The sequence below is a fragment of the Lactuca serriola genome, chromosome 9, assembly GCF_051521515.1.
Source record: "Lactuca serriola cultivar US96UC23 chromosome 9, Lser_US96UC23_V15, whole genome shotgun sequence".
Lineage (NCBI taxonomy): Eukaryota > Viridiplantae > Streptophyta > Magnoliopsida > Asterales > Asteraceae > Lactuca > Lactuca serriola.
Window position 1 is genome coordinate 22,632,838 of NC_136416.1, and position 24,685 is coordinate 22,657,522.

Sequence of the window (24,685 nt, forward strand, 5' to 3'; positions counted from 1 at the left end):
GACATCATAATAGGTATGGATTGGTTGTGCCCCAACCATGCCGACATCCTATGCTATGAAAGAGCTATTCGTTTGAACTTACCAACTAATGAAACTCTTATTATCTATGGCGACAAACCCGGAACGAGCCTTCAGATCATTTCATGCATCAAGGCACATAAATACCTTCGCAAGGAGTATTGTGCATTCCTAGCTCATGTGGTAGACAAAAAGCAAGAAGTGAAAGACATTGCAATCATTCCTGAGGTCAGCAACTTTCCCGATGTATTTCTCGATGATCTTCCAGGGGTGCCTCCCGAGCGACAAGTCGAATTCCGAATCGACTTAATCCCTGGAGCTACCCCTGTAGCCAAATCCCCCTATCGTCTTGCACCTTCTGAAATGCAGGAATTCTCCAGCCAACTTAACGAACTCATAAGTAAAGCTTTCATAAGACCAAGCTTCTCACCTTGGGGAGCACCGGTTTTGTTCGTAAAGAAGAAGGATGGATCATTCTGCATGTGTATAGACTACCGCGAGCTGAATAAACTTACCATCAAGAATCGATACCCTCTGCCTCGCATTAAAGATCTGTTCGACCAACTTCAATGAGCGAACTACTTCTCGAAGATAGACTTAAGATTCGGGTATCACCAGTTACGAATTTTGGAGGAAGACGTTCCCAAAACCGCGTTCAGAACTCGTTATGGTCATTACGAGTTTATAGTGATGCCATTCGGATTGACGAATGCACCTGCAGTGTTTATGGACCTAATGAACAGAGTGTGTCGTCCATTCTTGGACAAATTCGTTATAGTCTTCATTGACGATATCCTTATCTACTCAAAGACCAAAGAGGAACATGGCCAACATCTTCGTCAAATATTACAAACTCTTAGATCGGAGAAGCTTTATGCGAAGTTTTCAAAGTGTGAATTTTGGAACAGGAAGGTAGATTTCCTAGGTCACGTGGTCAGTTCAGAAGGAATACACGTCGACCCTTCCAAAATAAAGGCAATTGAAAACTGGTCAGCACCTAAAACACCTACAAAAATCCGTCAATTCTTAGGTCTTGCTGGCTATTATCGCAGATTCATTCAAAATTTCTCTCGAATAGCTAAGCCTCTTACTACTCTGACCCAAAAGGGTGTAACTTTTAGCTGGGGAGAAAAGCAAGAAACAACGTTTCAAATGCTGAAGCGATCCTTGTGTAGTGCACCGATCCTGTCTCTCCCTGAAGGGACAGAGGATTTCGTAGTGTACTGTGATGCTTCTAATCAAGGGCTTGGATGTGTTCTTATGCAAAGAGGAAAGGTTATATCCTATGCCTCAAGACAGCTAAAGACACATGAAGTCAAACTATACAACACATGACCTTGAACTAGGAGCAGTGGTGTTTGCTCTGAAGATCTGGAGACATTACTTATATGGCACGAAATGCACAATATTCACGAACCATAAAAGTCTCCAACACATCTTTGATCAGAAAGAGTTGAATATGAGACAACGATGATGGGTGGAGCTACTGAATGATTACGAGTGTGAAATTCTGTATCACCCTGGTAAAGCAAACGTAGTAGCTGACGCCCTTAGTAGAAAAGAATACTCGGGACGCCGGGTAAAGTCGTTGACCATGACAATCCATTCGCATCTGTCCACGCAGATCAAGGAAGCTCAACTTGAAGCCTTGAAACCTGAAAACGTAGCAGGAGAAACTCTGAAAGGAATGGATAAGAACTTCGAAGTCAGGGATGATGGAGTCTATTATTTCATGAACCGGATCTGGACACCAAAGTTCGGTGGTTACAGGGATGTGGTTATGAATGAAGCACACAAAACCCGATACTCCATCCACCCAGGTTCAGACAAGATATATCTGGACCTTAAGAAGCTATATTGGTGGCCTAACATGAAGGCCGAAATCGCTACCTTTGTGAGCAAGTGCCTTACTTGCGCCAACATTAAGGTAGAGTACTAGAAACCTTCAGGCTTATTACAACAACCTGAAATACCTGAATGGAAGTGGGAGCGGATTACAATGGATTTCATAACCAAGTTACCCAAGACTTCAAGTGGTTATGATACTATTTGGGTAATCGTCGATAGATTAACCAAATCCGCACACTTCTTACCAATCAAAGAGACTGACAAGATGGAAAAGCTAACCAGAACATACCTCAAGGAGATTGTTAGACTACATGGTGTACCAATATCTATTATTTCAGACCGAGATAGTAGATTCACCTCTCGTTTTTGGCAGTCTTTACAAAACTCTTTGGGAACTAGGCTAGACTTGAGTACAGCCTACCATCCACTAACCGATGGACAAAGTGAGAGGACGATTCAAACGTTAGAAGATATGTTACGAGCTTGCGTGATAGACTTTGGAAAGGCATGGGATATTCATTTACTCCTTGTTGAGTTCTCTTATAACAACAATTATCACACTAGCATAAAAGCTGCTCCATTCGAAGCCCTCTATGGCCGCAAGTGCAGATCCCCTCTGTGCTGGGCTGAAGTGGGTGACACACAACTAGCTAGAGGTCAAACTTCTGACGGGTAGACGTTTCGCAAGTGCACGTCTTCTTACGCAAACTTGGAAAAAGACAAAAGACATTTAACCACTTACAAAACAAACAACACCCTAGTGTCCTATAGTATAATGAGAAAACTCGCCTCTTAATCGAAGTAAACTAACGCCATAACTCACAAAACGTAAAGGATGGTACTACACACCACCTAACATTAATCAAAAGGTCAAATCTTAGTCTACCATCTAAAACCATCATGTTGGCCAAAGGCAAACCCGGTAAAAAAGTCAACGATCAATGGTCATCTAACCATGCAGCCCATTGCGCTATGGCAAGACCTTGGATACGTCGTGGTTTGGCTCAAACAGAACATGTGATAGATCTGGCCACCGCATCATGGTTAACACTTGACCACGTCGTAGTCACGCTTACAAATCCAAATCCTTATTAAGCTCTTAATCCATTAAGTCCACTAATAATACTTTCCAGAAGGCTTCATAGCACCCTAATGGTCCATAAAAATTTGAACTTTATGGACATGCATGTTCAATACATGTCATACTCTAAATTAGGTCAAAATGGTGAGAAATGGGGTCAAAACCCCCATGCATGGCACCAAATCACATAAGAGTCCATATCTAAAACATATAACACTATTGGGACCTCAGGCTCCAATAAAGTTGCAAACTTTATTGCAACCATCCACTCAAAACTCATCAAATGGACTGAACCAACATAAACTCTAGATCTACAGGAATTAAACCACAAAGATGGAGCTTTAAAGACTTATAATGGTCCAAGAGATGCTCAAAGGAATTGCTTGTGCTTGCTAGATGGTTCCTTTCACCATATATGATCTCTTTTTCCTTCAATAGACACCAAATAAGCAAAAATTAGCTCAAAGCAACAAGGTTAGGCTAAGGTTTAGATGGAGTCTCTTTTTGGTTGATGGAGGTTGAGGGTAGTCGAAACCATAACCCTCATATCCTTTATATAGGGCCCAACGCCTGACACTTAGGGTTTTGTACGCATTGTGACAATGCTCCGTGGTCGTTTAATGAGTGTCGCGTTGTGGTGATGTGGCATTATCACATCGTGGTAACCACTCACCGTGCTGAGGGGAGGCAAATCCTTAAAATCTAATTCTTTAAAACACAAAAAAATAATACCTGAAATACAGATGTTATAGTACGCTTTCCAATGAGCCTTGATTGCATTTTCTGGCGAGTAAGCATCAAAAGACTAAATAGTTTGAAATTTGCAGAGACTGTATGCAAGGAGTGAGGCTAAGTGATGGGCTTCATGATATTTTTCTGATAAGCCCTCCATTCGGTAGCCAAGTTAGGAAGAAAGTGCAATGAGATGGAGGGTCATTGGCGAGTGACACTCAAGCAAGATGGGGGAATTGATGGATGGTTCTGGTTATTTCTTCTGGCAACTGATGCAGACCTCTAGTAAGGTTGGTATGGTTCCTGCTGAACCTTCCTTTTGCTTTGTTGCTTCATCGTCATCTCCAATGGCGATTCTCAAGAAACTATTTGATCACCCAGGTTGCATTGCCGTTATTAAAGAAGGGGATGATGTCGCTGGAGATGTTGGTGTTGCCGGAGTGAAAGGAGCATCGTGGCAAAATGACTGCACCAAATCTAGAACAAGACTGTTCACACGAATGGGGTATATGTGAGTGCTTTGACTATTTGACATTCCTTGATAAAAAATTAGGTTTTTATGACCGATGGATATTTACTTTAAGATCGGATACATACTTAAGAAATCAGATCTAGTAATATTGGGTTAGAATGAACATTAATATGATGGAGGCGAAATTTTATCTATGGGATAATTAAATCTAAATACATGATTATTAAGATTTCAATAATATGGAATATATTTATGCAAATATGTTTTGTTTAATTATTTATAAGATGAGTTTATGGACTAAATTTGTAATCGACAAATAATCTTGTACAACCAACTCGATTCCCATATGTTTAAGGATTATGATGATGCATCCTATTTTTATGTTTATCACTTCTAAATCATCTTTTTAAATTTTATATATATATATATATATATATATATATACACACACAATTAGCTCTTTTTAATGATGATTTGCCATAGATGGTTTTATGAGTTTTCTGCCGATAGATAAAATTTTGTATTTTTTAAAATGGCTTGAATCAATTGATTGATTTATGCAAGAATATTGTTTTGAATTTTGCTATTTTTTTAAAGTAAATTATAGATAACTTCTGATAAAAATAAATGAGAAATAAAACACTTTTAAATTAAAAAAAAAAATAGTTTATTTAAATTTCAATTTTTTTTTAACATGTAGACTTTAAAAACATAAGGACAAAAGCTCACAAATGGTCATTGGTTTTGATTTTGGCTCCAAAGCAGTCTTTATGAAACATTTTTTTTCATGAATTGTCTATATGGACAAAACATTGCAATTTAGTGACCTTTATTCTTTTTATGTATGAAGCTATTTAACTTGAAAGGATTTTAGATAAATGTCATTTCTGACATTTTGTGAAATATAACTTAAAAACCATTTGTGAAATGAAAATTTCATCCAAAGACCATTTCTGAAACTTTCATTTAAGGACAATGTCTGATATTTAATTATATAAATATATATTTTCTATAATTTAGTATTTTACTTTTTTTTATTTGATTTATTAAATTTGGAAAATAGTATATTAAATTTTATATTAATTATCATAAATTAATTAAAAGGATAAAAAAATGTAATACAATATCTATACTAAATTCTTTTCTTTTAGTTTGTAAAAAGATACTTTATATCCTTTAAATTTTCAAAATTAAACTTTTTCCCCTTTAATTTTGAAATTTTTTTAAATTGTCACTTCCATCCTTTCATTTTCTAAACTTTCATGTTACCTCTGTTCTATATATAATATGATTTTTTCCTTTCATTTTCTAAACTTTCGTGTTACCTTTATTCTAGGCATGAGCAAACGGACCGAACCGACGGGACCCGGCCCGACCCGGGAACTGCTTCGGCCAAAATCAAGAACCGAACCGGCCCGACGGTTATACCGGTTCCGGGTCCGGTTTTTTCCGGGTTTTCGATTTTGGAACCAGTCTGATTTGACACGCTTCCTTGTGGAGCTTGTAACTCATTCAGTTTTTAACCAAATCAAGCGTTTTTATAGTCTAAACTTAACTACAAAATCTAAACTAAGTGTAGGAAAAAGATTCAGGTAAAAAAAAACTTAAATTGAGTGAGTTATGCACATTTGAACAACAAATTCAAATTAAGTTTAATTGCTGTAACATAAAAAAAATTCTGGTTTGACACCCTTCCTTGCGAGGCTTGTAACTCATTCTGTTTTTTAACCAAATCAAGCGTTATTATAGTCTAAAATTAACTACAAATCCTAATCTACATGTAAGAAAAAGATTCAGGTCAAAACAAGTTAAATTGAGTGAGTTATGTACATTCTTATATATATATATATATATATATATATATATATATATTAAAGGAGGACACTTTTTAGAAATAGTAAACTTATGTGACTTTTGGCAAGAATGGTCATCTGTTTATGTGTTTGTGTTCAAATCCGTCTTTAGGTCATTTTATGTCAGTACCCATATTTTGTGCGGATACATGTTGGGAATAATTCCGGTTTCTCGGTCATTTTGTGTTGAAATCCGTCTTAAGGTGCAATTTTTGTTTTTTAAAACAAATATATATAATTAAAAACAAACTTTTTACATCCTATAGTGAAAATGAATATGTAAAAAATAGGAATTTAATTTTTTTTTAAAAGTCATTCTTAAAATGTAAAGTTATTTTGTTCATATTTCAATTTTGCTGAAAGACCTGTCGCATCCGACCCCCGCAACGTGGGGGTTCCCCACCTAGTTTGAACAACAAAGTCAGATTACATTTAATTGCTGAAACATAATTTTTTTTTTTTGATTTGACATCCTTCCTTGCAGGGCTTGTAACTCATTCAATTTTTAACCAAATCAAGCGTTTTTATAGTCTAAATTTAACTACAAATCATAATCTACATGTTTGAAAAAGATTCAGGTAAAAAAAAGTTAAATTGAGTGAGTTATGCAACTTTTAAAATTTGAGTGAGTTATCCGGTTCGGTTCCCGATTTTGGGCCGGTTCCAACGATCGGTTCTTATCGGGTCCCGGTTCCAAAAATTGACGAAATTATAGTATCGGTCTCGGCCCGACCGGTTCTATCGGGTTCCGATACCGGTTCCCCGGTCCATATGCTCATCCCTACTCTTAGAGGTGGCAATCGTGTCGTGTGGTGTCGTGTCGAAACACTAAACGGGTTGAAAGTGCTTGACCCTAACCCGACCCATTTAATTAGCGTGTCGTGTCGTGTCAACCCGTTTATTTTCGTGTCGAGTTCGTGTCGGGTTTCGGGTTAGGGTTATACCTTGAAATATGTCGTGTCATGTGAGGTTAAAAGATTGAGCATGTTGACAGAGTAGGAGTTAGGTAGGCAGGAAGGAAAAGCTAATAGTTTTGTGGCAGAATAGATGAAGTCATAGCAAGTTCAGATGACAAAATTAAAAGAGTGGGAGTTGGGGAGGCGGATGACAAAGGTCATGAGGATGCGCGAGTGGTGAAAGAGACTGAATAGTTTGGGAGAGAATGGAAAAATTGAAATGAAGTCTTGATCTAGATGGCTAAGTCATTTCAACATTACAAAACAATTCAATTCAAAAGATTTCTTTTACTTATGGTTTTGATTTTGTATCTCTCTAGTTGATTTAAATAATTCAAAATACTTGCATATAAATAAACGGGTCATTTTTCGAGTCATATTCGAGTTGAAATTCTTAACCCTAACCTTACTCATTTAATTTTTGTGTCGTGTCGTGTCAACCTGTTTATTTAGACAGGTTGAAATATCTTACCCAAACCCGTTTATTTCGTGTCGAGTCAATTTTTACCACCTCTACCTACTCTGTTCTATATATAGTATGATTTTTTTTACAATAACCATCCATCAACTTTATAAAATATTGCTTTCATCTCAGCGACTTTGAAAGATTTTATTTTCTTAAATATATTATTGTTGCCACTACTTTACACCTCATTCATTTTCTAAGCTTTCATGTTACCCCCTTTAATATATATATATATATATATATATATGATATGATTTTTCTATCCACCGACTTTATTTACGTTTGGGTATAAAACTTTTACGTTTTCATTCTTATTGAGTTATTTTTAAGCAATTTTTATGGCGTGGTTGTGGTTCCTGACTTTTATGTTTTGACAACTTAAGTCCTCTAAAGTTTATATACAAAACTTTGGTCCCTGATTTGTATGGGCAACTTAAGTCCTCTTAAACTTAAGTTTCTATACAAGACTTTGGTCCCTCATTTGTATGGGCACCTACTTAAGTTTCTATACAAGACTTTGGTCCCTCATTTGTATGGGCACCTTAAGTCCTTTTAAAATTATATTGCTATTGTAAGTTACATCCATTACTGTGGTCGCAACGAGCAATCTTTAGTTTATATAAACTGACACTGTGCTAATTATCAGAATTTTTAGGGGGTGTTTAAATATAAAAAGAATAGATTGTTTATTGCTTATTGCTTAATCCCACGGCAACAAACAAATAAATATTTTTTTTTAAATGATTATTGCTTATTCCAAAACAATAAACAAATAAACAATAGAAAATTTTCGGCACAAGGAGCGCTGATATTAACCCTCGTTTAACATAAGACAACAATCTCCACCTCCTCTCTTCTTCCGTCTGCTTCCTTTTGCTTCCATCGATTCTCCCAACAATCCCAGCCATTGGCCCATTGCGACCAAGTTTCATGGAGGGTCGATGATCAAGCTTCATCACCTCTATCGATCTTCCGTCTCGGCGCTTCTCTCACTTGTCAAAGCTTCACGTGTTCAGGTATTATTATGCTAGAATTTGTTGCCTATCGTGTTGATTATTATTCTGCTAGAATTCGTTTCATATTTTGGTGATTATTCTGCTAGGATTCGTTGCCTATCTTTTTGTTCTTGATTTTTATTTTCTGGTGTTCATAATTTGTATGTTTTTTCCTAAGTTAACAACAGATTTTCTGATCATAGCACACCAACTGTTTGATTAAAGTCCTCAAAGAACTCAACAACCAATTTTTTTGTGTTAGATTATTGTTAAATTCATCATTTAAAATCTGTTATGATACAGGTAACAAAAGAAATAAGAATATGTTATAATTGATAGTTGAGTGGATTGAATATCGGAATCATTTTCTGAATTTGATGACTTCTACATCATATGCTAGCACTAAACAATTCGTAATGAGAATGACTTGTTGTCCAGTTGTAGTTGCACATCTTCCAGAAAAGTGGCATGAGTTGTTCAATTGTTATCCAAAGTTTAGCAAATAGTGGTAGCTGTATATCATATCATATCATCCACAGAGTTTAGCCATGGCAATTTGATGTTATTTATGTAGATGATGAAGATAAATTGCTTCAGTCACAGGATGTTTAATACTTCAACCCCCTTTTCACCCATAAAACTTCCATCTCAAATGTATGATTCAAATTTTCTTTTCTTTTCTTTTTCTCTAGTCTATTAATTTACTAACACATAAAGTTTGATCTTTAGGGAAACCCATCTTTGGTATGCATTACCAAATGAAGTGAAAAGTCAATCTTTACTAAATCAGTATGTTGACCTTCTATCACCACTTGAGAAAGACCACATTTTCAGCATTAGTGCCCTTCATCTTCAAAAAAGTGCTTTGTTAGCCCGTGCACTTGTTCGTACTACTATATCTAGATGTAATAATCTCTTCATGCTTGTGTTTATAAAATTATTATTATTTTTTTACTAATATATTATATAATTTGTAAAACTTACACAATATATCTTCATGACTAGATCAGATAGGCTCTCAAGTCAACCCAAGGTCTCTTGAGTTCAGAAAGAACCCCCATGGGAAACCCGAGGTTAGATTCGTCTTTTGTTTATCAATCAAGGCACCGTTTAGTCATTTACTAAGGTGTTGTTTCCTTTTTACTTAATGGGCGTTTAGGTAATTTGGCAAAATAGTGAAGATTGGCATCCACCACCTCTACATTTTAATCTCTCCCACACATCATCACTAATAGCATGTGGAGTGACCATTGACTCCCCAGTTTGTTTCCTTATCTTCTCATTATTTTCATTAAAAGTATCTTTTTTGAATTTTTTTTTGGTAAAACAGATACTAATGAGCTTATTTTGCATTCTTTTATTAAATAAATACAGATTGGTATTGATGTAGAGGATAAGCAAAGGACAATGAAAAACAATATATTATCATTTGCTAAACGATATTTCACTTTTGAAGAAGTGGAATTATTAAGTGCAATTTCAGACCCTGAAGTTCAACGCCATGAGTTTATTAAACTTTGGACACTAAAGGTTAGAAGCTACATTAAAGGACTTATTGCAAGAAATAGCAACATATTTTTAAATTTATTTATTTGTCCAAAATTCCTGATTCTAATTTCTAAGTAATAAATTAATTTCAGGAAGCGTATGTTAAAGCATTGGGAAGAGGGTTCTCAGGTGCTCCTTTTAGCACATTTACAATTAGGTTTAGGTCTGTGAATCCTGATTCTGAGGTATGCGATAGGAATATATTTCTTTTTTTAATTACTTCTAAATGCAATTAGTTAAATAAAAAAAAAAGGATGATTTGAGTATCTACTTAATTACTTGTTTGTTTCTGTTAGGATTCTGAGATAGTGATTGTGCCTTTAGAGAAGCCAAGTGAGCTTACAACTAATTGGCAATTTGCACAAGTTGAATTGGCTGGTTCTCACTATGCAGCCATTTGTAGGGAGAGCAATGGAGGAGGTGAGTATTTGTATTTTAGAAGTTATATCTATTTTATTGTTGGAGGGTATTTTAGTAAATATAATAACTAGTAACTAAACTTGTTGAGGTTGGATTTGATGTAGGGGCTCCAATGAAAGTGGTTGTGCGGAAGACGATTCCTCTTGTTGAAGAACACATTGTTTCAGAGATTGATTGACTTGATTATATTATTATTATTACAAAGTGGTCTAAAATTATAAAAACCTTGTAAATCAATGATTTGTTTCAACCCGTTATCAATGAAAGATGTTTGATACTGAAAACTTGTCCAAAAATGTAAATGCATTCGTTACATATAGTTTTCAAATCTGAATATATTTATCTTGCAAAAAATATATTTAAATAAAGGTATATACATCCGTATTGGCTAATTTAGAAACCGAATGTTCTATGTCTACGGATAAAATTGTGTAAAAAATAATTTTATGTCTATTAATTTGGATTTAATTATACAATTTTCAATCTAAATCAAACCGAAAAAAATCAATTAATTAAGTGTTAATTTTATTTCAATTAATATTTCTCCGGTTCGGTAACTTCAAAAAGAAGTTCATGTGACCCGTTGATCCGAATACACATAGTATGGCGATTGGTGGAGCTTATCAAGGAAAACGGATAGAAGCGCTGGATTACACCTCACTATCTAGAATCTCTGTCTTCATTGTGGATAATAAAAACCAGACTCAAAATATCAATCCATACCCATCTCTCTCCAAAAACTCAAATTCTAGAGAGAGAGAACTCACCTCTGTCTTCCCATGGAAGCCTTAACTTTCTCCACAGTTGCTTCCCGCCATTTCTCCACAGCTTTCCCGAGAAAGACGCACCCCAACCACTCGGCTACATCATGGACTGGTTCAACTTCGCCGCACGCGCTCTCATTCCGCTTCAGTAATTCATCGTCCACGGTTAGGAGTCAGTTTAGTGTTCCAACAATAATTTGAGGTTATATATTGATTTGCTTTTTGTTGCAATGTTTGTTGTTTTTGGGTGGGGGAAGAGGGAGCTATGGGGAATTGTTAATTCGCAGAGAGTAATTCCGGTCAGGAGAGAGAAGCGTGGAGTAATCAGAGCAGAGATGTTTGGTCAGCTAACCAGTGGCCTTGAATCCGCCTGGAACAAGCTTAAGGGCGAAGGTTTTAGTTCCACCTTTTAGATTTCCATTACATTTTGTGTTATGAAATGCACAAATCACCACTGATAATGCTAATTTCTGTGCTTCAGAGGTCTTAACGAAGGAGAATATCGTGGAACCAATGAGGGACATTAGACGAGCTCTTCTGGAAGCAGATGTATGTGCTTCATCTGTATACGAACATGATTAATAAAAACAACAGTTCGTCTTTACTCTTTAGAGGTTAAGTTCTAATTTGGTTGGATTACAGGTTAGCCTTCCTGTTGTAAGAAGATTCGTTCAAACTGTAAGTGAACAAGCTGTCGGTGTTGGTGTGACTAGAGGAGTCAAACCAGATCAGCAATTGGTTAAAGTATGTGTTTTTGTTTTCTTCCATATTAAAGAATATTTATAAGAACATCATCTTCTCCAAAGTTCATAAACATATTGCTGGATTCTGTTTAACACAGATTGTAAGTGATGAACTCGTGAAGCTAATGGGAGGAGAGGTTTCTGAGTTAACTTTTGCAAAATCTGGCCCCACTGTTATCTTACTGGCTGGTCTACAAGGTGTTGGGAAGACAACTGTTAGTGCAAAATTAGCTTTGTACCTCAAGAAACAGGTGCACTTCAACTTAAACTTTAACCCCCTATATCTTTATTTTCAGCATCTGAAAACTTGTGTGCAGTTTCTTACCCTTTTTGGCCTTTGCAATTGTAATGTAAACAAAAATTATAGGGGAAGAGTTGCATGCTGATTGCTGGAGATGTATATAGACCAGCTGCGATTGATCAACTTGTTATTTTGGGTAAACAGGTATGAAGTCACTTTAACAAGTTTGATATTATTTCTCAATGAGTTTTTAGGGTCACTTAAAAGCTCATTCTGATAGATATAAGTTTGTGACAGGTGGATGTTCCTGTGTATGCAGTAGGGACTGATGTAAAACCAGCAGAAATAGCTAGACAAGGTCTTCAAGAGGCTAAAAAGAAGAATGTAGATGTGGTTATAATGGATACAGCAGGAAGACTTCAGGTTATAATTATATGACATGCCTTTTTAACCATTTCAGATATTAGAGAAGACAATTTTCTTCATTCATCTAACACAACACCCTTTACCTTTTTATTACCAGATAGACAAAAATATGATGGATGAATTGAAAGATGTGAAGAAAACATTGAATCCCACAGAAGTTTTGCTTGTTGTGGATGCAATGACAGGGCAAGAAGCTGCAGGTGTTTTGATTTTTGAAATCACTTATTATTTCATATAAACATGTGGCAATTTACCATACTAACCTTGGTGATAATTTTCAGCCTTGGTGACAACTTTCAACCTTGAAATTGGAATTACTGGAGCTATTCTAACTAAGCTAGATGGGGATTCAAGAGGTGGAGCAGCTCTAAGTGTTAAAGAGGTTGCTCTTTCTTTAACATTTGTTTTTTCTCAATTGATGTTTATTTGATATAAGATTTTGTTTAATTTTGTGATGTTAGGTGTCAGGAAAGCCAATTAAGCTTGTGGGACGAGGAGAGAGGATGGAGGATCTTGAACCCTTTTATCCTGATCGTATGGCAGGAAGGATCTTGGGAATGGGAGATGTTCTCTCATTTGTCGAGAAAGCACAAGAAGTTGTGAGTGTTAATATTAAAATGATGGATTTAAATAAAAGTGTTACTCTAAATCTAATTATGGGTGTATAGATGAAACAAGAAGATGCTGAAGATTTACAGAAGAAGATCATGAGTGCAAAGTTTGACTTCAATGACTTTTTGAAGCAAACTCGTGCTGTTGCAAGGATGGGTTCCATGTCTCGTGTTCTTGGAATGATTCCTGGAATGGGAAAGGTTCATTAAGTCAAAAAGAAAATAAAAAGTTTGAACTTTTTTTTTTGTAGTGAAGAATTTCATTAATCATAACCATGTTGTGTTTGTTGGACAGGTTACTCCTGCCCAAATTCGAGAAGCAGAAAAGAGCTTACAAATAATGGAAGCCATGATTGAAGTGATGACACCAGGTTTTTTTTCTTTTCCTATCTAAATAATATATATATATATATATTTTTTAGGTGAAAATTGAAAACAAAAATCCCTGGGTTTTTTTTTTCCAGAGGAAAGGGAGCAGCCTGAACTACTTGCAGAATCCCCTGCCAGAAGAAAGAGAATTGCTCAAGAATCTGGAAAGACCGAGCAGCAGGTATATAATATAAAATTTTGGTTTTGTGTCTTTTTATTTTCCATTGGTTATTTAAATTTAAAAATAAATTGAAAAAGAAAGGTGAAGGATATATTGGTTTTTTCGTAGGTGAGCCAACTTGTGGCTCAGCTATTTCAAATGCGTGTTCGGATGAAGAATTTGATGGGTGCAATGGAAGGCGGATCCGTTCCTGCACTAAGCAACCTTGAAGAGGCAATCAAATCCGAACAAAAGGTGCTCTCTTTTTTTTTTTTCATTTTACTGGACTGTGACTGAGACTGATGTTAATAAGACAAAACCTGCAATTGTGTCCCACCTAGAAAGATGGGACACAGACTCACCCACTCTTTTATTTCTGCAAAAGATTGGGACTAGGACTGGGACTGGGACTGATGATTTTGTTTTGCGTGTAATTTCAGGCACCTCCTGGGACTGCAAGGAGGAAGAGAAAATCGGAGTCGAGGAAACAATTTGCAGGGTCAGCAGGACGTCCAAATCCTCGTGGTTTTGGTGGAGGCAACTGAAGAAAATAATAATCTTTTTGGAGTAGTAGATAGAATATTAGATGATTTAGCCTTGAAAAGAGAAAGGTGTAAAGTAGTAGCAGCTCACGGATCTTGATCAGTTTTCGTGCAAAATTACATAAAAACCAATTGAAACAGCTTTTTAAGAACCAAAATATTGTTTATTTAAATCATGATATGGAACTGGGGCATGGTTTATAATTGGGTTGTGTCGAGATTCAAGAAGAGAAGGCACATTCGTCATTCTGTTGTCCCTAGTGGATGAAGGCTGAGTTTGTTTATTTCAGACGCTTATTGCGGTTTGATGCCCCCAATAAATATTTTTAAGTGTTTGGAAGGGGATAATAACTCTTTATTGAAATAAACAGTAATTTTTTTAATCATAAATGCTATCCCAAGCGGTAAGCTTAGGTGGCAGCTTTTACCGGCAGTAATACCACCTCTCAACCAAATTTATTGTTGACGGTAATTTCCATTGGTGAACTCTCACCAATATCTCTCTTCATTCATTCTTAGCGATGTAAACAATTTGTATGCATTAGGAAAATACAAAAGAGCGGTAGTTCTTAATATCCAATAACGAATATACAGTTCTTAATATCCAATAAGGAATACAAAAGTAAACACAATAGTTTCACCACATCCCACTCATAGATAAATTGTGGTAAAAATGATAAAAACTTATCTGGCGTTTATATATCATAGATAAATTATGGTAAAAATGATAAAAACGTATGTTTTTTTTTTTTTTTTTTTTTTTAAATATTATTTTCGGAACTTGAATTAATTAAAAAAAATAATTAAAAACAAATTCCGTTTTTTTTAAATACGTGAAATATTCTACTGACATATTCTAAAAAATAATTTTAAAATTCAGAATAAATGGAAAAATCTAAAAATTCTTTTTTTAAATATTATTTTCGAAACTTGAATTAACTAAAAAAAACAAAAAATAAATAAAAATAAATTCCATTTTTTGAAAAATACGTGAAATATTCTAATAGAATATTACACTGTACATATTCTAAAAAATAATTTTAAAATTCAAAATAAATGGAAAAATCAAAAAAATTCTTTTTTTAAATATTATTTTCGGAACCTGAATTAACTAAAAAAAATTAAAAAAAAAAATTAAAAAAATACGTCTCACAGTCTCACAAAATTAGGCCGTCTCACATGAAGTTAAAAAAATTGGAATTCGGCAATTCCTTTGGGATATATATATATATATATATATATATATATATATATATATATATATATATATATATATATATATATATATATATATATATATATATATCCCAAAGGAATTGCCGAATTCCAATTTTTTAAACTTCATTACCATCTATTATAGAATAAGCACACCTCATTAATTCAACAATTTAATAAAGGGGAATGATACATTAGCCCTACGATGTTTTACACATTTACTCATTCAGTCTCTTAAATAATTTCCGTGTTTTATAAGGGCATAAAGAGATGTTCACCTATTTTTTTAGTCATTGTTACATGATATAACAGGTTTTATAAGCCACATCAGCAAACAATTTGAAAAAAAATTTCTTTTTCGCTTGTTTCTACATTTCACTTAATCATATCTCTCTCTCTACATAGTAGAAAAAAAAACTCACACATCTTCTTCCATTGAAGCTCAGATACTATGGTTGCCCCACTCCCTCGATTTTTGTAAGTTTATGAGGATAGTCTTCAAGATTTTGGGATTGATCTAATCTCCATTGAAGTTATAAACCGGTCCAGATCTTCAACCACACCGATTGACTTGCTTATTGATTAGACTTTTCAGAGGTCGACATCATAAACATTATAAGACATGAATTTGACCATAGCGGTGATGCAACTGCCAGTACGAACTAGATGGTCCGTAGAAGAGATAACCTCGCTTCCAATTACGTCCTAATCGGTGATAATATTGTTCCGATTTGAGAAAATCCTTGAAATCAGATTTTACCTTCTTTTTCAGATCCGAACGGAACTCCGCCGTGATAGCGTCTCCCAGTTCATGTAAAGCTTCAGTTCCTTACATCTCTACTCATTACCTTCCAAAACTTTGTAAAGATGTTGAATATAAGATTGCAAAATCCTTTGCTTTTTGTGAAGGTTTCGTCCTTTAATTTTGTTGAATTTGTTTTTCCAGGAAACCTTAGCACCGAGAAAGGTGTAGAGGGAATGCCGTCTGGTTTCTTCCCTAAGATGAGGTTTGTGAAGTCGGAATCTTTAAAGTGGTTTATTACAGAAAATCTTAATTTTGACTTTTAAGTTTGACTATTTGGTTAACACTATAGTGGGTTTAACTGTTATGAATAAAAAACATAAAATAAAGTTGATGTGGCTTATAAAACCTGTTTTATATCAGGTAGAGGTGGCAATCGTGTCATGTCGGGTCGGGTTCGTGTCGTGTCGAAACACTAAACGGGTTGAAAGTGATTGACCCTAACCCGACCCATTTAATTAACGTGTCGTGTCGTGTCAACCCGTTTATTTTCGTGTCGAGTTCGTGTCGGGTTTCGGGTTAGGGCTATACCTTGAAATATGTCGTGTCATGTGAGGTTAAAAGATTGAGCATGTTGAAAGAATAGGAGTTTGGTAGGCGGAAATGAAAAACTAATTGTTTTGAAGCAGAATAGATGAAATCATAGCAAGTTTAGATGACAAAATTAAAAGAGTGGGAGTTGGGGAGGCAGATGATAAGGTCATGAGGATGTGAGAGTGGTGAAAGAGAGTGGGTAATCTGGGAGAGAATGAAAAAACTGAAATGAAATCTTGATCTAGACGACTAAGTCATTTCAACATTACAAAACAATTCAATTCGAAGGTTTTCTTTTACTTATGCTTTTGGTTTTGTATCTTTCTAGTTTATTTAAATAATTCAAAAAACTTGCATATAAATAAACGGATCATTTTCGAGTTATATTGGAGTTGAAATTCTCAACCCTAACCTTACCCATTTAATTTTCGTGTCGTGTCGAGTCAACCCGTTTATTTAAACGGGTTGAAATATCGTACCCAAACCCGTTTATTTCGTGTCGAGTTTCGTGTCGTGTCAATTTTTGCCACCTCTAATATCAGGTTGCAGTGACCAAAAAAACAGGTAAACATCTACTTTATGCCCCTATAAAACACATAAATTATTTAAGAGACTGAATAGACAATTATACAAACATAAACCTTAATATGTTAAAAAACAATAAAACCAAATATATAAACAAAGGTTTACAAAAATTAACAATAATTTATCAAGTTTGGCATTGTATAAATTCATATATATTTTTTTTTCAAACTTCACTTTGACGGTTATAAGTGATGACATCACTATGATGTCAGAATCAGTTATGTTTTATAACCATATATTCAACCATTTGTTTTGACGCCAAAATTGCATGTAGCTGCCACCAACTACTTTTTTCTCCTGTATAAGAATATACTGCATGTTCCAGAAAACGGGTCACAAAATAACAATGTATTTTTGTGTTTTGAATTTGGAAGTGGCCTGATTTCCAAATTTTATCTCTTGGATATCCCAAATCAGATATAAAGGTCGAAATCACAGATTTTGAAAAGTGATTGCTATTTCTTTGTACCCAAATTCTAACATGTATTTCTTCATATCCAAATTGGAGATGGGGCACACCCCATCTCTAATTTGGAGAAAATTTTCAAAAAAAAAAAAAAAAAAACTTTTTATAGTGCAAGGAAAGAAATAGCAAATGGGTATGAAGAAATACACAAGCATGCATTAAAAATTGTATTTTCACAGATAAATAAGGAATCGTAGATGGGTGACTAAGCAAATAAACTAGTTCTAAGGAAAGATTACATTACATTTTAAAGCATGTTTAGTTTTAAAATTTTCAAATGTAATTATAAAAACTAAACATTTTATTTAAGTTGTGAATGCATAATGTTGACCAAATCTATGAATTGCGTCAAAAAGGATTATATTATCTACATTAATCAATATTCGATAAGATCTTTATTACAAGTTACAACGATATAATTTGAGAAACATTTTTCAAATTTCCAACGGTTTACATTTGGCTTTATCGAACAATAAGAAGTGAAAAAGTAAAACACATGTTAAAAAATAACCCACGCCCCTCAGACACAGGAGTCAAAAAGCAAACAAATAAGCATCAAAAGTTGAAACTTGTCAACTACATGTCCCGTTCCGTTGACTAAAAAGTCAAACAAAACTCATATAATTTTAACAAATAAATATTTTGGCATAAAACCAAGTGACCTACAAATCCCCTAAAATTTCCTTGATTTATGACCAAAATGGTCAAAATTTAAGGATAAAAAAACATATTATGATTCTGTACTAACCTGCAAATTCGTCATGTCCAAACTTGTAATTTAACAACAAATGGGGCATTGAACCAACCCATTTTCATTGCAATCTACACACTTGATGCTCCTCCTCCCGTCGCCGCCTATCAACTTACAACTCCCATTGCACACCGTACACATCACAAACCGTACCCCACCACAACCCTTGCAGCCGGCATCCGCCGCCGCCACTGTTGGAATCCCATCTAGTAAAATCCCCAATTTACCCTCCTCCTCTAACTTCATTATTTCATCTGATCCACCGATCAATCTCCCTTTCACTAGTACGATCGGCACCTTCACTTGCTTCTTGCCTAATAGCAGCCTTAGTTCTTCCTTAAACCCTGAATCCATGGAGATATCACGTTCAATCATACGAACATGGTGTGATTCAATGATTCCACGAACGGTGTTACAGTCCTCATATGTTTTTCGGATTCCCCTCAATGTGGTGGTGTAAATCACCACCGCATCTTCACCGCCGGGAGGGGATTTCTTCTCGAGAGCCTCAAGTATCGAGTTTGATTCTATGGAGTTTCTTGATTTTTGACTTTTGGGTGTTCCTGAAACCATCTTCTTGATCTGCTCTTTCTCTTGAAATTTCTTGTTCCCATTTGAATCAACAAACAATGGCCCGAGATTCCTCCTTCTTGCTGAGTTCAAACTTGAATCCACCGGCGATTCGAAGCCACTCTTCTTTGAGATCCTCAGATTCGGGGGTAAAGTTGACGCCTTCATGATCGTCGTCCTTGGACTAAACTCTGATTTCTGCGACCCAACTCTCTTATTTTCTTTGCCTGAAAACCTCTTTGACACCTTCGGAGAAGAGCCTATCTGATTCAAGAACTTCATCGGAGTTTTCACATCGATTTCCGGGAACCCACGTCGCAATTTGGGGCTTTTCTTCTCTGAAACTGGAATGGGTACCTGTGGTTCGTCTTCAAGATCCTTCATCAGCTCCCAAGTATTGATGATCTCTGGCGGCCCTTGGTGGGACCTTCTCGGCGGCGTTATCTTCTGTTGCGACGGCGTGATGGGTGGTGATGGTTGCTGATCTTTGTCGAGTTTCAGAGCACCGTAGGTTGAAGAAGTGAGGGAAACAACATGGTGGATCTCTTTTTTGAGATCTTTCTTGATGTGTTTGGAAGATACACAACCCATTTGACTAAGTGTGTGTGTGTGTGTTTGTGTTTGGTGTGATGTGGTGTGTGTGATTTGTGAAAGGGATTTGTTGGATGGATTTGGGATGTCTCGATGTTTGTTGCAGGGTAAGAAGTGTGAGTAACCGTTGGTGGATGTGAACGGTCCGAAATTTCAAATCTGGGAGTTTTTCAGGTTCACCCCCTCGTATCTTAGCATACTTACAATTAGGTACAATACAAAATTATTATGGTTTCCTTTTATACTTTGTTTGTTAAAAGAATCGTGGGTTTTTATTTAATTATAAATTTATATAATAATAATAATAATTTGTTCAATAAATTTCAAAGAATACAACTCAAAAAATCATATAGATTTATTAGTTTTTTGTTTGAGTAAATTACACAAATGGTCCCTACGGTTTTGGATAATTAGCGCGTTTTTGTGTAATTTGCATGTTTGGTCTCTAACTTATCTTTTTAACTCCGAAGTTCTATAATGTTTATTTTTGTTATATATTTAGTCCCTACTGTTTGTTATTGCTATGCACTTGGTCCCTGTTTTATCTAAAAAGACTATTATTTAAATATGAAAGATGGTGAGGTAGGTAGGGTGAGAGGAGGGGGATGAGTTGGGGATGTGTTTGTTTTAAATAAATTAAAAAATCAAAGAAAAAAATAGTTTTTTTAGGCAAGACAAGGATCAAATGCGTAATAAAAACAAAAAGTATGGACCTTCCAAGAAAAAAATAAGTTAAAGACCAAATGCGTAAATTATCCTAAACCATAGGGATCATTCGTGTAATTTACTCTTTTTGTTTTTATCCAACAATCTTTATGTAAGTTTATGTTTTAATACCGTTTTTGTTTCATTGAACTTTTTTAGCTTCATTTATTTGTGTCTTTTAAACCTTCAAATCATGAATGAATAAAATTCTGCATTCTAAATATAAATAATAGATTGGCTAAAGTTTTAAAATAAAAGTTAAATGACATGACGATCATTTATTTAACAAGCCCACGTAAAGCCTTTATAGCACTTATGTAGCAACTTTTGACAATTAATCTAAAATGATAGTAGGGTCGCAAATCCAATAGATTATGTATTATTGTCTAAATCAAAATGATTGGTTACTGGTTGTATTTTTTAAGAGGGAACACAATAGGTTTCAATTTTTGTCTAAATTGTATCCAACAGAAAAAGTCGGTAAATAAAATCAAAGTATTTTCCAGTTTTAGCTCTTATGATTAATTTTGGTATTTGAGTTGGCCTTCCATTGGTTTTTTTATGCTCAAGTTATGCTCAAAATTACATAATATCTTTACACATATAGTTAGTGATATTATAAAATTTTGGTAGTTTTGTAATATTTCAAAAGTATTTTCCAGTTTTCGCTTTTATGATTAATTTTGGTGTTTGAGTTGGCCTTTCATTAGTTTCTTATGCTCAAGTTATAACTCATCTTGGCTGAGCTATTGTTGATCTTTACAAATCTAGTTAGTGATATTATGTAATTTTGATAGTTTTGTGATAATCATCTTTTTTTTCTTATATTTTCTTTATATATTTGTACTTTTCCTAACTAGTTATATGTTTTAATATTATTGAAAAAATCTAATTGTAATATTAATCGACACAAGGATTCCATTTGTACGTACAAAATTGGGTTGACATTTGGTTTTTATGTCATAAATTTTTTGTATCATAATATTTTGGATCATAACATTTTTATAATGGACTTTTAGAAACAACTTTTTATAACTTGAATCATATAATTGAAATCATATTATTTTGAATCATAACATTTTAAATCATATAATTGAAATTATGTCATTTTGGATCATAACATTTCAAATTATTGCATTTTGTATCATAACACTTTTATCATATCATTTTATATCCTATAACGGACTTTTGGAAACAACTTTTTATAACTTTAACCATATTATTGAAATTATATCATTTTGGATCATAACATTTTTAATCATATAATTTTAAATTGTATCTATCATTTTTTTTTTATCATATCTATCATTTTTAATCATATCTTTTGAATGACATCATTTTTAATCAAGTTAAGTTTTTCACATAAGTTACGGTTCATAAACAAGTTTGGTTTTATAACAAATTTTGGATCATCACTTATTAATTTGTTATAATTCAAATAGTTTTATACTTTAAATCATATCATGTGTGTCACAACTTTTTGTTTGTATTTTTTAAAAAAATATTTTATGACAAAAACTTGAATACACCTCAAATGATTATATGATTTAAATCGTATTACTTTGGTTCATAACAAGTTTTGAATCATAAACAACTTTTAGATCATAACATGTTTTAGTTCATAACAACGATATATGAAGGCTAAATAATGTAACATGAAGTGTGTATAGGGAAAATGTAAGGTTACTACGACTTGTTCAGCCACATTTTCATCCACAGTTAGAGCTTGACTTCTTGTGTTCACCATTTTGAGAAGTTACATGTTCGTTCTAATATCATAATTAAACGGTTAGAAACCATATACGTAAATCCTCATACTTATCCTCCTCAATTCTTACAAACACACTAAGAGCAATTGGTTTAAGTCTAGATACTACTTTAAACTTCATTTGGTGAAAGTGGTCCTAAAAGTCTTTAAAGTTTAACAAAAATAGTTATAGTTTTTCAAAGAGGTTTAAGAGGAGGGTCAACAATTCAAATATCATTGTAAGGAAGCTATCTTTACATGTGTAACACTCATAAAAATTCATGAAAAATTTTAAACTTTTAATTAAATCCAAAAACCATCATTGTGTACAATTGTTTCTAAAATAAGTTCAACATTAGAGAAATCTAGAAATAAAATATGAGGAAGTGTACGATCACGCCTTCGCCTTCCCGCGATCCTCTGAGGTACCTGAAACATAATCCACAACTGTAAACCCAAAGCTTAGTGAATTTCACCCAAAATACCAACACAATACAAAACCAAAATAATATCATAAACAACATGCATTCAGAGCCTTCAGTCTGAATGGAACGCCCGACCGGCCTACAATCTATCTGGTACGCTCACAGAACCTACAACATGTGTAACATCCCGACTCCCATGTATAATATTTAATTAATTTATATTCATGTTTTCAGAGCAACTCGATGAGTTGGAGGCCCTAACTCGCCAAGTAGAGAATTAAAATGACCGCGTGATTTTTAGAGTCTACTCGACGAGTTGGAGGAACCCAACTCGACGAGTAGGAGCTGAGTGTGAAAACCTTAATTTCTAGGGTTTGTTCCCTATTTAAAGGTCCTTAAGTCTTCATTTCCGCCTCCCTTATCATCTTGACACACTGAGAGAAACCCTAATCGAGTTGTATTCATTTGTGTGTGTGTGTGAGAGAGAGAAAGAGAGCGAAAGGCTAAGATTGTATGTTCTAGTGCATTTTTGGAAGGATATTGAAGAACAAAATGCTTGGAACGAGAAAAAGCCCTTGGATCCGATGTTCTTTCAGTGCTAGCTGCTATTTGGAGGTAAAAAGCTATCACCTTGATCATTTTTTGGTTAGATCTCTTCATAAGGAGTTTATGGCCATTTCCATCTTTTCTTTGGGTCATTAAGTTGTTTGAGCTTGCCATGGAGTTGAGACTTCAGATCTGGATAGTATGAGGTCCCTTAGGCCTAAATATTCAAGCTTTATCAAGTTATTGGCCAGCTTTCATGCATTAAACCCTCTATAGAGCTTGTTTTGGCATTTTGAGCCCTAGATGCCATGCATGGACGTAAAGCTTGTAGCTTTACGTGATACTTCAGCCTTAGAAGGCTAGATCTAGAGTATAAGGCCTTCGTTCTGCTTAAAAACGTCTGAATGAGAGAATAGACTGAAGGGACTCGACAAGTTGATGAGCCAACTCAACGAGTTGGCTCGGGTTTCCTCGATAGTCTGGACGCGTTACAAATCGGCGAGTTGGTGAGACAACTCGACGAGTTGAGTTGGATTTTCTCGATACTTCAGAGAAAATGAAGGAATTCAACGAGTCGCATAGATGCACTCGACGAGTTGGGTCAACATGGACTGTTGACTCAAGTGTTGACTTTTGTTGACTTTTAGGGTTTGGTCAAGACATGAATTATGGAGACCATGAAGGGTTAAAATGGTCTTTCACCCTTTCTGAGAGTTAGAGAAGGGGTTAGCCTAACTTTTTAGAGTTGTAGTTATAAAGTGTTAATTAGAGATGATTATGATATATATGCAAAGTCTAGACCGTTCATGGGGTACGAGACCTACTTGCTTACCTACGAGGTGAGTCTTATCAGTATACTTACCTGAGTGGAAGTAAGTTATCGACCGAAGGGTCTTATGTGCTTATACCTAGTTATGTGATATTATGGATTTTGTCTTTGTGATTTATGCTACATATTATTCTGCGCCTTACTGAGTTAGGACCGGAGGGTCCAAACCGAGTTGTGAGACCAGAGGGTCTTCACTGAGATACATGAATGAAGGGTCCAACCCGAGATGTGAGACCGGAGGGTCTTCATTGAGACACATGACCGGAGGGTCCACACCGAGCCGTGAGACCGGAGGGTCCTCACCGAGACGCATGACTGGAGGGTCCATGTCGAGCTATAGCCATGAGAGGCTTATTATTTATGTATGTGGTATTTTGGGGAACTCACTAAACTTTGTGCTTACCGTGTTGTGTGATATGCGTTTCAAGTACCTCTTAGGATCGCGGGAAGGCATCGACTTGATTGTACACACCAGTTAGAGATTATGTTTTTGAGGATTATAGGATATTATCAAACATTTGTTGCCTTGTGTTTTGACAACTTATATGTTTTGTGGTTTTGAGAAATGTGATATTGGGTTTTTATGTGATTTTAAAAATGAAAAATTTATGAGAAAATTTAGAGTGTTACAAGTTGGTATCGGCGCCTTGGTTTGAGGGATTCGGATGTACTCT

At 34.9% G+C, this 24,685-nt stretch overlaps 3 protein-coding genes across 6 annotated transcripts; 2 read left to right on the forward strand and 1 right to left on the reverse strand.

The window, feature by feature from the left end:
• Window positions 1-8,231: 8,231 nt before the first annotated feature.
• Window positions 8,232-10,673, forward strand: LOC145076655 (uncharacterized). 3 transcript variants are annotated; one of them, XM_079022465.1, is made up of 9 exons: window positions 8,232-8,442; window positions 8,996-9,075; window positions 9,151-9,326; window positions 9,427-9,494; window positions 9,581-9,682; window positions 9,796-9,951; window positions 10,062-10,154; window positions 10,266-10,389; window positions 10,494-10,673. In XM_079022465.1, exons 1-9 carry the CDS (start codon window positions 8,368-8,370, stop codon window positions 10,565-10,567), a joined length of 948 nt encoding a protein of 315 aa, XP_078878591.1. In that variant the 5' UTR covers window positions 8,232-8,367; the 3' UTR covers window positions 10,568-10,673. The 3 variants fall into 3 exon arrangements, with proteins under 3 accessions (XP_078878591.1, XP_078878593.1, XP_078878592.1); XM_079022466.1 differs by having other exon boundaries at window positions 8,245-8,442; window positions 8,860-9,075; XM_079022467.1 differs by lacking the exons at window positions 8,996-9,075; window positions 9,151-9,326 and having other exon boundaries at window positions 8,233-8,442; window positions 9,432-9,494.
• Window positions 10,674-11,050: 377 nt separating this feature from the next.
• On the forward strand, window positions 11,051-14,449 carry CPSRP54 (chloroplast signal recognition particle 54 kDa subunit). The gene is made up of 15 exons (XM_079019354.1): window positions 11,051-11,318; window positions 11,411-11,546; window positions 11,635-11,702; window positions 11,796-11,897; window positions 11,995-12,147; window positions 12,264-12,341; window positions 12,435-12,560; window positions 12,661-12,763; window positions 12,845-12,945; window positions 13,025-13,162; window positions 13,232-13,375; window positions 13,470-13,545; window positions 13,639-13,724; window positions 13,833-13,958; window positions 14,144-14,449. The coding sequence occupies exons 1-15, from the start codon at window positions 11,169-11,171 to the stop codon at window positions 14,246-14,248; spliced, it is 1,692 nt and encodes a 563-aa protein (XP_078875480.1). The 5' UTR covers window positions 11,051-11,168; the 3' UTR covers window positions 14,249-14,449.
• Window positions 14,450-15,694: 1,245 nt separating this feature from the next.
• On the reverse strand, window positions 15,695-19,866 carry LOC145074264 (Glutaredoxin family protein). Of its 2 annotated transcripts, none has more exons than XM_079020671.1 (2): window positions 18,596-19,866; window positions 15,695-17,381 (listed from the first exon to the last, which is right to left on the reverse strand). In XM_079020671.1, the coding sequence occupies exon 1, from the start codon at window positions 19,757-19,759 to the stop codon at window positions 18,626-18,628; it is 1,134 nt and encodes a 377-aa protein (XP_078876797.1). In that variant the 5' UTR covers window positions 19,760-19,866; the 3' UTR covers window positions 15,695-17,381; window positions 18,596-18,625. The 2 variants fall into 2 exon arrangements, with proteins under 2 accessions (XP_078876797.1, XP_078876796.1); XM_079020670.1 differs by lacking the exon at window positions 15,695-17,381 and adding an exon at window positions 17,445-17,693.
• Window positions 19,867-24,685: the final 4,819 nt, after the last annotated feature.

Excerpts from the sequence above, each read along its gene's own strand:
- LOC145076655 (XM_079022465.1), top strand. The coding sequence starts at position 8,368 with ATGATCAAGCTTCATCACCTCTATCGATCTTCCGTCTCGGCGCTTCTC. Across the intron at positions 8,443-8,995 it reads TCAAAGCTTCACGTGTTCAG|ATGATGAAGATAAATTGCTT; the intron begins GTATTATTATGC and ends TTATTTATGTAG. Across the intron at positions 9,952-10,061 it reads TTAAACTTTGGACACTAAAG|GAAGCGTATGTTAAAGCATT; the intron begins GTTAGAAGCTAC and ends AATTAATTTCAG.
- CPSRP54 (XM_079019354.1), top strand. The coding sequence starts at position 11,169 with ATGGAAGCCTTAACTTTCTCCACAGTTGCTTCCCGCCATTTCTCCACA. Across the intron at positions 12,764-12,844 it reads GACAGGGCAAGAAGCTGCAG|CCTTGGTGACAACTTTCAAC; the intron begins GTGTTTTGATTT and ends GATAATTTTCAG. Across the intron at positions 13,376-13,469 it reads TGATTCCTGGAATGGGAAAG|GTTACTCCTGCCCAAATTCG; the intron begins GTTCATTAAGTC and ends TTTGTTGGACAG.
- LOC145074264 (XM_079020671.1), bottom strand. The coding sequence starts at position 19,759 with ATGGGTTGTGTATCTTCCAAACACATCAAGAAAGATCTCAAAAAAGAG.